Source organism: Xyrauchen texanus, chromosome 15 (assembly GCF_025860055.1).
Source record: "Xyrauchen texanus isolate HMW12.3.18 chromosome 15, RBS_HiC_50CHRs, whole genome shotgun sequence".
Taxonomy (NCBI): Eukaryota; Metazoa; Chordata; class Actinopteri; order Cypriniformes; family Catostomidae; genus Xyrauchen; species Xyrauchen texanus.
The window spans coordinates 17,129,444-17,145,920 of NC_068290.1; the positions used below are offsets into that span (position 1 = coordinate 17,129,444).

Genomic DNA, 16,477 nt, shown 5'->3' on the forward strand with positions numbered 1-16,477 from the left:
CCTTAAGCTCATCCAGAGTGTTGGGTCTTGCGTCTCTCAACTTTCTCTTCACAATATCCCACAGATTCTCTATGGGGTTCAGGTCAGGAGAGTTGGCAGGCCAATTGAGCACAGTAATACCATGGTCAGTAAACCATTTACCAGTGGTTTTGGCACTGTGAGCAGGTGCCAGGTCGTGCTGAAAAATGAAATCTTCATCTCCATAAAGCTTTTCAGCAGATGGAAGCATGAAGTGCTCCAAAATCTCCTGATAGCTAGCTGCATTGACCCTGCCCTTGATAAAACACAGTGGACCAACACCAGCAGCTGACATGGCACCCCAGACCATCACTGACTGTGGGTACTTGACACTGGACTTCAGGCATTTTGGCATTTCCTTCTCCCCAGTCTTCCTCCAGACTCTGGCACCTTGATTTCGAATGACATGCAAAATTTGCTTTCATCCGAAAAAGTACTTTGGACCACTGAGCAACAGTCCAGTGCTGCTTCTCTGTAGCCCAGGTCAGGCGCTTCTGCCGCTGTTTCTGGTGCCTGTGCACAGTGGCTCTGGATGTTTCTACTCCAGACTCAGTCCACTGCTTCCGCAGGTCCCCCAAGGTCTGGAATCGGTCCTTCTCCACAATCTTCCTCAGGGTCCGGTCACCTCTTCTCGTTGTGCAGCGTTTTTGCCACACTTTTTCCTTCCCACAGACTTCCCACTGAGGTGCCTTGATACAGCACTCTGGGAACAGCCTATTTGTTCAGAAATTTCTTTCTGTGTCTTACCCTCTTGCTTGAGGGTGTCAATGATGGCCTTCTGGACAGCAGTCAGGTCGGCAGTCTTACCCATGATTGCGGTTTTGAGTAATGAAACAGGCTGGTAGTTTTTAAAAGCCTCAGGAATCTTTTGCAGGTGTTTAGAGTTAATTAGTTGATTCAGATGATTAGGTTAATAGCTCGTTTAGAGACCCTTTTCATGATATGCTAATTTTTTGAGATAGGAATTTTGGGTTTTCATGAGCTGTATGCCAAAATCATCAGTATTAAAACAATAAAAGACCTGAAATATTTCAGTTGGTGTGCAATGAATCTAAAATATATGAAAGTTTAATTTTTATCATTACATTATGGAAAATAATTACCTTTATCACAATATGCTAATTGTTTGAGAAGGACCTGTATAAAACATACAGTATAAATGTACATAGTCTACTGTCACTGTTGTGAAAAACCTGAGCTCCTGAAATAATAATGAATAAACTGAAGTATTAACTACTTTTTAGAAGTTAGCCTACTGTACTCTGAATTCTTCATGCTTTAGAGACTTTTCTGTAAAAGGACACATTGCGTGTAGCGTGTTTCTTATGGAAACCGCGTCTTCACAATGCAAATTGTGATTATTCTGACTAGCGCATCATTTAATTCAAGATCACATGTTCATTCGTTTCGTTGTGCAGATGTAATCTGTTCCTTAAATGTTATGGATATATTGATGAATCTTGTTGATAGGGTGCATTAGAATGAGCTATTTATTCTGTTTAAAAGTGGTTAATTTTGCCAGTTGAAGTTAACTCATGCAGCTCAAGTGGAGAAATGCCCAACACACTGGATTAGTGGATTAAAGGAATCCATAAATAATATCTTCTTTTTACAGATTCTCAAGATCTTTCTTATTTTGTTTATATCTTGCGGTATAATTTTTATCGTCACATTTTCTTCAACAGGATGCTTTAATAAATCCATTTAATAACCTTTTTCGTCTCGTCTTCATTATCGTCAACAAACGTTTTCATCATTGATTTTGTAAATGTAAAAATAAAGTATTACATTGAACTCGAATCAGCAGTATCACAAGTTTCACCTCTTAAATTGATAAATATAATACAATACAAACATCAATAGTCGATAAAACGCTTGAATAATCCTATTACCATATACTTGTAACTGGTGGTGATTTGGGAGAGTCCCCTGTTCTCCATGTAAAAGTGCTTTGTGTGTAATGTCAGAAAAGTGTACAATTCATTCATTCAAAATTTGTAAAGAGTGTTTATCTTTATCAAAGCAAGTAATGTTTCAGTTTTAAATGTTTCATCGTATAACTATTATATCAACATGAAATTTCTCGGCTCTGAATTTCTCCCAGTCATGATCACACACAGGTGATGTCCAGGTAACCTCAAATCATGAGATTCATCTGCCAGAGGAATAGTGTCGAAACGCAACGGACGCAAAGTGTTCTTCTGCAAATTGCTTGCAATTTTACATTTCAAACACTGATGTCGCTAGAGAACACAAAGTTACATAGTGCAGCTTTAAGTATAATTTTTATACAATTATGTAACATGGAAAATTGGATTGGGTCAGTTTCTCATTCCATCTAGGACTGGTCAGATTTTTCTAAATTTAGGAACTGCCATAACAATAAAATAACAGTATCTTTGAGTATCTGACTGCTTGTCTCTGTCCACAGTGTATGGTATGGTGCCTTTTCTCAGTGCTATATTGGGGACCATGTTGCCCATGCTGGGTATGGCCAAACAGGACAACATGAAATGGGTCTTCTCCTTTGGTAAGCTCAATTTCAGGTCTTTGAGGTCAAAATTATGAAAATAATCAAATGATTTGAGCATAGTAGTTTAAAAGTGAGTAAAATGGTTTTTGGTTTTCCTTTGTCAGTGATGCTATAATTAGTGATTTTTTTTGTTTTAACAAGTTTTATTTCAACATTTATACATAGACATATTGTCACTTTATTTTATGAAATGCATTGGTGCAACTGTTAAAAATGTGTTATGATGTGGTCTTCCTTTCCCTTTCCCTTTCCACTCAGCTCTCTGTCGCTTTAGCGAGAGCATTCTAGAATATCTGGCCAACCTAGACAAGGCTCCAGACCCCACGGTTCGTAAAGACACCTTCTCCAGTGAGATTAACTCAGCCTACGACATTCTGTTCAGCAGCTGGATCCAGAGCAGGGAAGCCAAGGTACACTCGATGAGACAGAGCACACATCCCATTATGTCTAACTCACTTTGAGACTAAAGAGGGACTCTGATTTTTGAAAAGAAGACATGAATGTGTGCCAGCTGGATTAATTTCAGTTTTAGTTCTCTTTGGAACAGAGGCAGGGAGAACACGTCACTGATAAAGACAAGCCTGTGAACTTCTTACAAAGAGGAGGACTTTTTTTTAATGCAGAAGATTGGGTTGTGTGTAGATATTTTGTCTTCACACTAAATTTGTTTACGACAGCAAGGGTTAGACTTGTTATAAAGTTATCACCAATCACATGCAGAAATCTGGGAAATCTAGCGTAAACCTGGAAATATACAAAAGACTAGTTCCATAAAAGGAAAAGGAAATATGCAAGATTCTTTACTATTACTAGGTAAGTAATCAAATAAGCAAATTTGTGACATTGACCAGGTTAGTTCCATGTTGTTCCTTTGTACAAAAGCTCAGATGTCCTTGCTTCCATTGAAGGACACAAGATGCTTTTTGGGACATTCATAAATCTTGCTAGGATAACATGAATCATCAAGTTTGGAGTGCTAATTGCTAATTTTTCAGTCCAACGTTTCACTGAAATATGTTTTTAATTTAATTAAATGATAAAAATGCAAAAATATAAGCATTTTCATGTGGACTCTAGAGAACGCTGTAATGTGATTTATTGAGTGTGTGTAACTTCAATCATGTGTAGGCATGCATTCATGAATGCCATGTGAGTTGTGATTGTTCTCATGTGCATTTCACTGCAGCTGCGCCTGACTGTTGCAGAGGCTCTCGGGTCCATGAGTCACCTGATGGCACATGATAAACTGGAAGAACAGCTTCCCAAACTACTTCCCACTATACTGGGCCTTTACAAGAAGAATGCAGAACACTACATTATCAGCAAGGTAGAGCCCTACTCACTGCTTCCATTTACACCTCAGAGCAGGGCCATACAGTGCGATAGTTTTGCTTTCATTGTGCTGCTAAAAATTATAACATGCAAAGAGAAGTTTTAACCCACACGCACATGTGTGATAAGTTTGATTTCTGGCTCTGTGAAAATCTGTGAATTTTGCTTTATTAAAACATTGCAACAAAGGACATGTACAATGAACTTGATGCCTGCTTTGATATTTCCAAATCTCCAATAGGCAAACTTAAGAGCATTGGAATATTGAGGGCAAATAACCAAATTTACTTACAGCACCATGATATATCTTAATAACAGGAGTATTGATATCATATTAAGAAAACAGGCATCATATCAAAACCTGTTATTGATATCAAGATGGGTTATTTTATTGAATAAAAAGGTATTGCACATTGCTGTAGCCGAAGTCAAGACCCCTTAAACTCCCTGAAACTGGCTGATAATCATGTGATTGCGTTAGAAAATATGTAATTTTTTTGATGTAGCCTAATGCGGTTTGTATTTGTTCAGAGCCTGTGTCAGGTTATGGAGGCCTCTGTGAATATGAGCAGCAGAGTGTTGGAGACGCAGATTGATGGTCTGTTACTTGCTCTGCACCAGCAGGTCAGTGTCTCATTATGTGTCCTGCCTTTCCTATTTGTGTCATCACTGTGTTTTTAAGGATGTTTTTCTTCTACCTCTCTTTCACAACTTCTTTTAATTGTGTCTTCATTCTGGTGCAACAGGTTTTATTATGCTTAACCACAGCCTTTCACACAGAGCAACCCACAACCATTTAATGGTCATAATGGGAAATGTCAATGTTCACAGAAGTTTACCAGTTGATTTGTAATTTGTTTTGATTTATATTGAGATTTTAAATCTTATTACAACTGTTGCCCATTGATTAATGTTTGGTACTTTGAAACAGTTTTCAATTTGTTCATTTTCAAATAATTTAATTGAATTCCAATTTCCCTTGTTTTTGAAAGGCTATTTTTAACCCAGATATTTAATACTCTGTTTGTTATTCTTTTTGGTCTTTTGATGTTTTTCTTTTCTGGACAACTACCAGTTACTAAAACTAATAGAGCACATACAGTATAAAACTGTGATTTATTTAACCTACTGAGACCCGAGCGTGACTGTGAGCACATTTTCCATTGACTTTTTTTGATTTGTAACTAGTAGCACCAAATAAACTTGCAAAAAAAAAATATATAATAATTTTATAGAGCAAATAGTTTTCCTAAAACTTGATGTCAACATATATGGACAGTGTGACTAAGTTGTGAAATGTTAAATAATACCAAGCTATAGAAAGTCAGATTTTTTTTAAATCAAATTGTGAATTTTTTTGTGAAAAATTGTGACATTACATCAGAAATTAGCATAATTAATTCTGATTCAAAGTAATAGCCAGCATAATCCAATCACTGCCAACCATGTTGAAATAAAATGGTAAATTATAAATTCTGAATCTATGTGCTGATTACCATTGCCCCATGTCTGCAAAACATGTTGAGTAATTCAAACATCATCTGCAGCCTGAAACTGAACTTTTGGTCAGATTTTAGGAGTGAATGCACTCAGATGCATAGAGAGCTATAGGACGCTCCAATTACTATAAGATGCTTAACCAATTAATTAGGTTTCTTACCAGATGCAGTCTCCCAAAACAAACTCTGCTGTGGTCGGTGCCATGTTGTTTTGTTACATGACTCTGTTGAAAGTTTAAAGCTTTACTGACAGCCCAGAGCCTTCTGAACTGATCTCAGTCAGTTATAATTAAAATAAAGTTAAATTATGCATTGCGTGTAGTGAAGCCAAAATACTACGTCCATGCATATGTTTGCACGGTCGCACAAGGTTAAATACACAATTTGTATTGAGTGGATAGAATTTTGCCTCAAGTCCTCTCTGTGTCTAGTAGATTCACATTCATCTGTTTGTTCATAGGCAGTTAAATTCTTTTGTTTCCCACTCTTTTAGATATGTTCACCTGTGGACTTCAGCAATCCTCCAACTGTGAAAAATCACAATGAGGTTTTGCGATGCTTCAGTATCCTTGGTGGGTTCTAGTATAAACTGTACTTAATTTAATTTAGAGTGCATTTGAGTGTAAAAAGCTTGCATTAATTATATTTATTGCATTATATAATTATGTTTTACTGTCCATTTATAAATTAACAACTGAGAGCTGTACCTTTGTCTTGGACATTAACTCGGCTGAAGGTTGTAGCCTCAGTCAGATGACTATTGCAGTCATGTGCTTTTGGAGTCTGATCTGAGATTAAGTTAAACTGTCTGACCAGCAGACTCCTCCAATAAGTGAAATGATACGAGTTCTGTGTTTGGCACTGATTTATGTGACACAGACCAGCTGAACCGCTCTCCTCTCATTTAAATGTTAAAAGAGAAGTGTGGAATCTTGACGTTTTCGAGTGCTTTTTGGTGCATGTCAATCAAACTATTTTAAAGAAAGTCCCTTTAAATAGTGTTAATCTTTGGTATAAGGGCTTGGTCTGTACTGAAGCATTAAAACATAAAAATCTGAAATACAATGATGACACCTTAAATGTTTGAGTGGTTACAGGGGCCCTAGTTTTTTTTGTTTTTAATCAATGGGGTTTTTAACCATTTTAATAATAACCATTACAGCTATACAATTAGGTCAGTGCTTCTCAACTGATGGGTTGTGACCCAAAAATGGTTTGCAGGTCTTCTGGGATAGTCACCAACAGAATTAACTGCAGTACATAAGGTGTTCCTAACTAACTTTGTAATTGTGCACAGTTAGGCAAGTTAAATAGTCTTTTCACATTTTCATGCATATCATGGTCATATTAATAAATATTTGATTTAAGGACTTTTTTTTTAATTACTTTTATTCAAAAAATACATTGCAAATTGTACTTCGTTGGGTCACCACTTTATACCCAGGGTTAAATTTGGGATCTGAAGCAAAACCAGCTGAAATGCACAGGTTTAGATGATGTAACCGTGCACATGCCAATAGAGATTGTCTGTGGACTGTTTATATACTGGATCATTTACAAGATATTAAAACAAGACACCATTGCCTTATTTATATACATGGGTTTTGGTGGTTAATTTACTGGTATAGAACAATGTCAACTTTAACTGAGGGTGAACATGATGAATTGCATTCATTTTCACTTTTAATGTTTGGTTGCATTTTGCCCACAGCTAACACTTTCCTTGACCGTCTGATGGTGTTTGTCCTGCAGAGGTTGGAGAACAGTAATGAGAGGAACAGAATGGGTTCTCTGGCCGTGCTCAGACACCTCATCAACTCATCCAGTGAGATTTACATGTGTAATCAAATACTTCACTGATTCCTTGCTAGACAAGGCACCCTTATCCAGACTCTCATGCTTGGTTATGCAAGTATAAGAATGTTGCTGATTTGCCATGTTCAGAACGGAAGTTTTATGTCTGTGCTCTGTCTGTTCAAGCCTCCACTATGGAAACCAAGAAGTTTCTAATTCTAGCCAGCATTAGACAGCCTTTGGCTGACCACAGCAATAAGGTACATAGATATCCTCTCAATTTAACAAGTGACAACATGCACAACATGGCCAAAAGAATATGGACACCCGTACACCACAGCAATATGTGCTTGCTGTCCATACTTTTTGACTATTTAGTGTATATTGTGCATATACAGTTTATCTGTGTGCTTAAGTGTATAAAGCTTATTTTGGGCATGCAGAAAGTTCTTCTAATAGTGTTTACTTGTCCAGGTGAAAAAGAGAGTGGTGCAGGTGATCAGTGCGATGGCTCATCATGGATACCTGGAGCTGGATGGAGGAGACTTGCTTGTCCGTTTCATTATTCAGCATTGTGCTCTACCAGACACTTACCATGTACGAACAAACTTTACTAAAGAAAACATGTCATTGTCTTACTGCAAATGCTGCTGTCACCTGACTGTGTAGATGCAACTGAACTTCCTTCTACTTTTATATATAAAGCAGTAAAATAGCATTTTTAATTCTTAAGGTTAGGTCATGGAAATGGTGGAAAATGATCATGAAAAATAAATGACAACTGTTTTAGAATAGGAAACATTAAAGGTGCACTCAGGATTTTTTTCCTCTTTAAAAAAGCTTTACTCATAAAGAAATACATTGAAATTGAAAACATATGTTTAAAATCATGAAAACAAACATGAGATGATGACTCATATCAGCAACCTTATGAAAACTATTTTATTCTACATGGAGAGCCCAATCCCCCACCATGGGGGATGCCATTTGTGATATAATGGCACCTGTAACTGAAAACCATTGATCTTGAATGATGCTGCATTCACACCACACACAATGGATTCAAATCTGTTAAACATGACCCAATAGGTTAATTAATTGAATTGAACCCTCTGTTGGTTGATCTGATGTTGGCTTTGGCCCAGCCTGAGTTATACTGAATACTTGTGTGATACAGTTGGTGATAAATTGTGATGATATTTGTACAGCGAGGTCAGCGACCCCCAGACCCAGAGGAAGTGACCAATGAGGCTTTGCGGAGCATGTGTGACAACACTCTTCATCTATTCACTACTACAGTTGACCGACTGGCAGACGTGAGTACACTGACAAGTACACACAAGCATACACCTTCCTCAAACAAGGTGTGTTTTATTTATTTTTTTACATTTGAGTCACGGTTCTTACAGTTTGTTCAGATTTCGCAATGCTCACCTCAGTTCTAATTATTTTCGAATTTCTCTCATTTTCATTTTTTTTTTTTTTTGGTGTTTTTCAATGGAGTTGTTATCACTTATAAGCAATGATATGATTAACTTCTATGTGGAAAATATGTAGAATATGGCCTTTTTAAAGGGATAGTTCACCCCAAAATTTAAAAGTGTCATCATTTACTCACCCTCATGTTGTTCCAACCCTGTAATGACTTTATTTTTTTTCATGAAACACAAAAGATGTTGGGCAGAAGGTTAGGGATTGATAGTCTCAGTCATCATTCACTTTCATTGCATCTTTTTTCCAAAAAATGAATGAAAACAGTGATTGAGACTCATGGAACAAAGAAAGGAACAACATCAGGATAAGGATTACATTTTTTGTGCCCTTAAAAGTGAACCTGAAAAATGTTCAACTGTCATATAATATCATTTGTAATGCAATAAGGAGAGCTGCCTTTACAATCAGACACATGTCCTTCTGTAATGCATCCTTTTCTAGAGATAACTCAATGAAAAACTCTGTTATGCTGTGAGATATGGGCTTTGCAGTCTTTCGGCACAATACATCATCTTCACAGCCAAAGTCAGCAGACCCAGTCCTGCACTGCAGCTTGAAAGAGAGTGTCTAGAGAGACATTAGATCATTTTTTTTCCTGTGGGCTTCCCAACATCAACAGCAGGCTGTTGACATGGATCTCTCCACTGCAGACTGAGAAAAACAGTTTATGTGCTGATGAGACTGTCTCCAGTCTCTCCTCCAAAACACATTCGAATGACAACCAGGAAAGTGTCAGGAGACTGTTACCTCTTGCCAGACTATTTTTAGACCTTTGTTATGTCTTTCTTAAAATGTTGTTTTAAAACAAATAAAGGGGCAAATTCACTAAACAGTTGCACCAATCTGTGTGAGCTGAAAACAGCTTTGCAGCATGTAATTGTCATTCTTTTCAGTGCGAACAATCCTCCTTTATATGTATGTATGTATATACATTGTATATAAATGTATAGTATTTATATATTGGGGCTGTCTATATAAAGGTGCACTCCATAACTTTTGTCTATGTGTCATCTTGGACTTACACTGGCACCTAGTGGCTTGGATGTAGCATCATTTAAGATCAATAGTTTTCAGATACAAATGCCATTGTAGAAATGTAGTATTCACAGTCAGACATGATTACTTTAATCACTGAGTGAAAGTGTCAAATAACAGGATGGTTTCTTGGATTTTGCAAGTAGTATTTGGCTGGTCATGTGATTCTAAAATGGCAGCCCCCATGTGCTTTTGCGCTCAAAGAGAGCTGGACAGAGCACAACAGAATGCAGGGATCTCGAGATGTGTTTTCAATGTTTCAAACTATATTTAACTTGACACAGCATTCTAAAAACACAGCGCTTATGACTAGAGATGCTTAAAACTAGTGAAATGCAACAAAACCAAGTGAGACTCTCAAAACGGTAATTTAACGCATGATTAAATAGACCAACGGTTAAAAATGAGACAGTAGTAGGCCAATAATAGGCTTATGTTCAATGATATTGGAACATTATTTTATATATATATATATATATATTAGGGCTGTCGATTTAACACGTTAATTCAGTGCGATTCATTTTACAAAAACGCAATTAAACGCATGCCCCCGGACCATAATAAAGGTTCCTGAGAAATGCAAGCTTGTAGTACCACCTGTTTACTCCAGAGGGCAGTAAGTGAAATTTGAGCTGTATGAGCAACACGCAGTTTATACAGTGAAGAAAACCCTTCAGTAGGCAGAACAACACAAAACACTTGGAGCGCAAATCCGAACTAAGGGATCTCAAGATGTGTTTAAAGATTGAGTATTAAATTATATTTGACTTGACACAGTGACCTAAACATTTTATGTTTATGATACAAGCACACGAGACGCTACACAAGCATGTCTGACGTAGGTGTAAATTGACGGGTCCTTATAATAGATAGCCCTCATAATATATCTCAAACTGATTAACAAATTCACTTGTGAAATGGATTGCTGTGAACTGTGTGCCAATGATTGGATTATGATCAATAATATGGTTGTAAACAATACATTGTATTCAAAAGTCGCTTTTTATATTGTCTTATCAATGATTTACTCTTCTGCTACAGGAATGCATTGTAAATATCTGAATATTTTTTATTTTTGTATTGTAAAAAGGCTTTACTTGTCTGCTGCCACAATATGTGTATATGATGTTATGTATTTGAAATATATGAATCATAATAATTAGAATAGTTTTTTGTATTATATACTGAATTACATTTATTTGGGGGCCTTTCTCAGCAAATATTGAAATGTAATTTAATTCATTAACTGGCACATCACAAAATGTATTTGTTTTACTATGTTTATAGATTGACCACCCTAATAGTATACATACAACACTTATTTTGTATATTGCAGTATATTGCACCTTATTCACAATATTCATCGCTATTTGTTTTGTGCAAATTCTCTTTACAGAAAGCAGGTGTTAAACAGTATGTTTTCTAGTGAGCATTGCAGCAGTAATTCATTAAATAATCATCTCAAATAATGGAGAAGAGTGTTATAACGCTTTAAAACCAACTTGCAAGATTTGGAATTGTGGCATGTTAATTGCATTTAGCGCTAACTTTGTTGCCTTGTTTCTGCCGGCACATGATTTGCATAGTCCCTTTAGTGAATCAGGTGCTAAAACAACATTGTGAGCAAATATCTTTTTAGGGAATGTTTTTTAATTATGCTGTAGATTTTTATGGTAATTATCTTAAATATCTTATAAATGCTTAGTTTGTCATAGATTTTCAGAGTCTTTCTTTTCACTTAGTATATCTTTGATTTGCTGCATGACTTTCTGTTGATCTGAAATGAGTGTATGTTGTATTGTGTGTAGGTTCTGTGGCCGATGCTGCTTTGCTACCTGACCGCAAACCAGTACGCAAATGCCACCACCCCCCTGTGCAAAAGTTTAATTCTGCTGGCCAATAAGAAACAAGCAGCACAGGAACCCAACTTCACCATTGACTTCAGTGCAAAAGGTATGGACACACGCCCAGGATCTTAGCCCAAGACCTCCATTAGTCTGTGCCATAATGCCTTGACTCAGAAGGACACCCTGGAATCACTCTCTCAGTCTCCTCAGCAAAGCCAGCAGCCGTCGTTAAACTTTATTTCCCACTGTTGGCCTAAAAGTAAATTTCGCTTGCAGACATTTGTTTTCTTTGCAAGTCATTTGCTTAGCCAGTTGGATCTGGTTCTAATTAGTCAAATGAAAAGTGGTATTTATCAAGTGAATAAAGTTCATAGAGCAGAGGTTAATTGTTTCTTGCACTGACAATGATTAAATTGAACTCTAGTAGGACAAATAAGTCCCAGGCTCAGTGATTATTTATTCGTTAATTGTAATACTTTGGATCGTGTGCTGTGCTAATGGGTTAACCCTTGTCTGCCCTCTCTCTTTTTTTCTCGCTTTCCGCAGGCTCCAGTCTTCCCTCACAGTATGTACTGATGATAAGGCTCTTTGTAAGTTATTAATTATTTTTTTTTTTTCCAATTTCAGTTAACCGTAAATGTGTAAGATAAACCGTGAATTTTAATTTTTTTTCATGAAATGTCTAAACACAACATTGATTCATCATTTCAATTTTTTTTCATCCTGATTTCTGCATTTTCTCCAAAGAATGTCAGATATTTTTTTACCGTTTCCCCAAATATGCCATTTTGAATTTATAATATAATTTAGTCACTGTTTTGGATAGGCTTTAAACGTCTAAAATGAATATGTGACATTTCAGGTGAATGCTTCGTTCCCTTTCCGATGTCGGGGGCATGGTGCTCCCTCCCTGAGTCTGCTCAACGCCATCAGCCCTAACATTCATCCTAATGCCGAACAACTGTGGGAAAAAGAGATTCCAAAGCTGCTCAATTACCTTGAAGGTTTGTGACAATGTACCCAATAGCACTGTAGTTTGACTTTTGAGTAAAGTTGTAAACTTTCATCTTTTCATAAGTGAATTAATTAATTCACTCATATATTCATTCATTTAGCACCTGTCAAAGGTATCCCTTTCATCTAAAGTTTATCTAAATAACTATTAGATAATTATTCTAATAAACAATATTAGGCATTCTTTTAGTTTCAATTTGATTCACATATCTCGCAAGGCCAGATGTCTATGTGCACAGGTTGCTTGACATGCAGTACCCTCATCCTCAAAACCATTACCAAAACTATTCAAGGTAAAATACCACCCAGACGGTTGGGTCTCCACTTCATGTCCACTGTAAAAATCTGGATCTCAAAGCAAAACCATCTGTGAACCGCTGCTTTACAGGTTTCTCTTAGACTTAGTGAGTCAGTTTTTAGTTGATAGCTTCTTGAATCATCTGCTAAGATGAGGATGAGGAGTGTCATCCAAAACTACAACCACCTGTACTTCGAGATCTCACAAGACAGCCAGATGTGTCCAAGATGCAGCCAAAATCTTATTTTACATTCCTAAACTCTTCCAAAATAGTTAAATGGTGTGTCTCTAAATGATTATGTTGCGTATCCCATTATCTTTGCTTGATTACATTTTTTCAGAGTGTTCTGTTTGACTGCATCTCTTCCTGAATATTGCTCTCTTTCCCTCTGTCCTCCTACAAGAATCAACAGAAGAGTCTCTGGACCAAAAAAAATGGGAAGAGAGTTTACTTCAGGTCTGTATTAATCTGTATGTGTCCTTAAATGTCTATTGAAAGAAAAGGCTCACGATTTTCTTTCCAAAATTGATAAAGGAATTTTGACTATTTGCTATTAGGACATTTTAAGCTTTCTTGTCAAAGTTGTTGGCAGTGATTTAATTAGATGTTGCTTTTGATTGTGATGAAGCTCCTGTCTAAAACTCTGACAGCCATTAACGAAGGCCAGTGGTCAGGTCAGCTCGCAGTAGAGGCCACACGATACCTTCCTACCTACAATGATTCGCTGGATGAGAAGGTCAGTTTGGAAATCAATCTGTGCCTTTTCACAGTGTATACCAGCTTTATTGCTACATAAAAGGAACATTCTGAGTAAACTCTAGAGACTGTTGTATGTGACTGGCACCAAAAATTGGTCAAAATCACTGAGATCAATATTTTTTCCCCATTTTGATGGTTGATGTGAACATTAATGAAGCTCCTGACCATATCTGCATGATTTTATACATTGCACTGCCGCCACATGATTGGCTGATTACATAATCGCATGAATAAGGCGGTGTACAGGTGTTCCTAATAAAGTGGTGGTGTGTGTGTGTGTGTGTGTATCAGCCAAGGCCCATGCATTTTAAGTCTAAGCCTTCAGTGTGATTCATGCCATTAACGAAACACCGTTTCACAATGAATAAGACATGTACATAATCATACATTATGTGGCAGTCAACTAATGATACCAATTTACATTTTAAAAACACATCCATGCATGATGCCAGAACCAAGAAATACCAAGAAAAAGCTCTCTAATAATATTTGTGATTTAAATTTTGCTTGCAATACATTTTTATTTGTTGGGGTACACGGTTACTTTTCAAAAGTTGATCTGACACTAAATGCTCAAGCAGTCTAATTTACACTTCGAAAACTCCTGATGTTGCTATAACAGTGCAAAAAGCACTTACCAATTTACTTGAAGTGAAAATCAGTCCTCCTTTCCTGTTTAATTAATCAGTCGCATGATCATGCAGAACATCTCAGGTTTTTTCTCAACGGCAATAACAGCAGTGATAACAGCTGACTCGTCAGCAAGATCTCACGCTCTTCACTTTCAAATGACGTACATCACTAAAAAGCGTGATTGCGTCACTCAGGGCCAGCACGAAGGTCTGGAATGGGACATATCCTAAAGATCATACCCACCAAGAACAAATAAGTCAATCTGATTGGCTGATGAATCTGACAATCTGAATTTAGATGCCTATTCACTTGCACTGTTGAGGGATTCTGTGGAAATTTTTAAGGCCTGACGGGGTGGAGCTCAAACTCATGCATTGCTTAGGCTAAGGAGCTTGGATTCGGGCATGCGATTTGTGAAACAGTTGTCACACTTGGCTTGTAAGCATCGAGGAATACATTTTTGCTATTCGTTTGTAGATGAATTAGGAGTGGAAAGTGATTGAAAATACATAGGCAAAAAGTTCAATATTTATTTATTAGTCATGTTATGTCAGCAGAGAAGGCTTTGCTATATAGATCATATATATATTTGAGGGGCAGTGGTGGCTCAGTGGTTGAGGCTCAGGGTTACTGACCAGAAGGTTGGGGGTTCAAGCCCCAGCACCACCAAGATGCCACTGTTGGGCCCTTGAGCAAGGCACTTAACTCCAGGTTGCTCCGGGGGGATTGTCCCTGTAATAAGTGCACTGTAAGTCGCTTTGGATAAAAGCGTCTGCCAAATGCATAAATGTAAATGTAAATATATGTTAGTGCTGTCAGTCTATTACAATTTTTAATCGCATAATTTGTTTTAGTTATTCGTGATTTAATCACAGATTTTAAAAGTGCTGAAATTTGACACAACTTATTTTTTGATCAAAATGTATTTATTTCCATCGTAGGAAGGACAAAAAAACAATATGTAGCAATATAATGCTTTATTAAAATTTTCCAAACAAAGCTTTCCACAATATAAACATAGAAATGCAGTAAAATATCACCAATTCAAGTTACATCAAACTTTCCCGATGTTTCCCAATGTCTAAGTAGGAGTTTGACTTACTAAAAGAACTAGTCCCAACATAGGTTGCATATTTATTGCAATGGGCATTAAATACCTTAAACTGTCTTCTTCCACAATATTAATCTGCCAGTAGACCGTGACTATCCGCTTTGTTAGAGCAATCGTGAAGCTGCATTCATGATTTGCGTCAAAGTGGCAACACCAGTGTTGAGCACCGCTTTGAACTCACCATTAGCCTTACATAGGCTGAAATATACTTTATTTATGTCACAAGTCCCATCAGGATTATTTTATACTTCAAAATATTGCAAAGACATCCTTTCTCCATACTTTTATCACTGACAGGTATGAGCTGTCTGAGATTCTTTTATTTGATAAGATTACGTCTGCAGCTCCATCATTGGAGAGAGCCTAACAGTCAACTTTAGCGTGTTAAGACAATTCCGCCCATAGAATGTCTATGGTACCGGCGCGCATGCTAAGCTTGTAGGCTCTCCTTTGTAGAAGGGTGCTGGGGCTGTGGCGTGTGCGTCAGTGTAATTACTCCAGGCAGACACAATACAAAGGTAAACGATAAATGCTTTAATTGTAATTAAGAAACATTTACGTGTTAAACGTTTTTAATTAATCGCATGCATTACCGCATTAATTCTGACAGATCATATATATATATATATATTGGTAAATCACGTATCACTATTTTAGTGTGTACCCTGGAATCTCATGTATTTATCTTATGCTGATAATCTTCTGTCTCTCTAAAGAGTTTTTTGTATAGATGTGTTGGTGTGATTCTCCAGCAATGCTACAATAAAGAGCTGGTCAGGAAACAGCTACAGGAGATCCTGATCAACGCTCGTCACAATGATGCAATAGAAAGAACGGTACAGTAAAAATGTCTGCTAAGCACGCATGCCAACTGATACTGGTACACTGAACACTTACCAGTTACGGTAATGCTTGCAGCAAAGCTGATATCATAGCTCATGTCAGTCACGGCCTGTTCCGCTCACATATTTATCATGAGCTTTTATGTAATATTCTCTTTTAACATCCAAATAATCATAGAGAAAAATGTGTAATTTCTTAAGGGATATTTAAAGGAACAGTTCACCCAAAAATGTAAATTCTGTCATTATTTACTCACCCTCATGTCC

General features: G+C 37.0%; 1 protein-coding gene across 4 annotated transcripts in view; it reads left to right on the forward strand.

Annotated features, from left to right (window-relative positions):
• The window catches only part of LOC127655930 (maestro heat-like repeat-containing protein family member 1), a 48,585-nt gene that overhangs the window by 13,950 nt on the left and 18,158 nt on the right, over positions 1–16,477 (forward strand). For 3 of the 4 annotated variants that reach the window (XM_052144014.1, XM_052144016.1, XM_052144015.1), the window contains exons 6-20: positions 2,450–2,548; positions 2,810–2,961; positions 3,738–3,878; positions 4,415–4,507; positions 5,876–5,954; positions 7,094–7,207; positions 7,363–7,436; positions 7,651–7,773; positions 8,385–8,492; positions 11,514–11,658; positions 12,099–12,142; positions 12,415–12,556; positions 13,269–13,321; positions 13,494–13,601; positions 16,085–16,204. In XM_052144014.1, coding sequence (XP_051999974.1) covers positions 2,450–2,548; positions 2,810–2,961; positions 3,738–3,878; positions 4,415–4,507; positions 5,876–5,954; positions 7,094–7,207; positions 7,363–7,436; positions 7,651–7,773; positions 8,385–8,492; positions 11,514–11,658; positions 12,099–12,142; positions 12,415–12,556; positions 13,269–13,321; positions 13,494–13,601; positions 16,085–16,204 — 1,595 coding nt within the window. The remainder of the gene's footprint in view (positions 1–2,449; positions 2,549–2,809; positions 2,962–3,737; positions 3,879–4,414; positions 4,508–5,875; positions 5,955–7,093; positions 7,208–7,362; positions 7,437–7,650; positions 7,774–8,384; positions 8,493–11,513; positions 11,659–12,098; positions 12,143–12,414; positions 12,557–13,268; positions 13,322–13,493; positions 13,602–16,084; positions 16,205–16,477) is intronic. The other variant, XM_052144017.1, reaches the window with a different exon arrangement.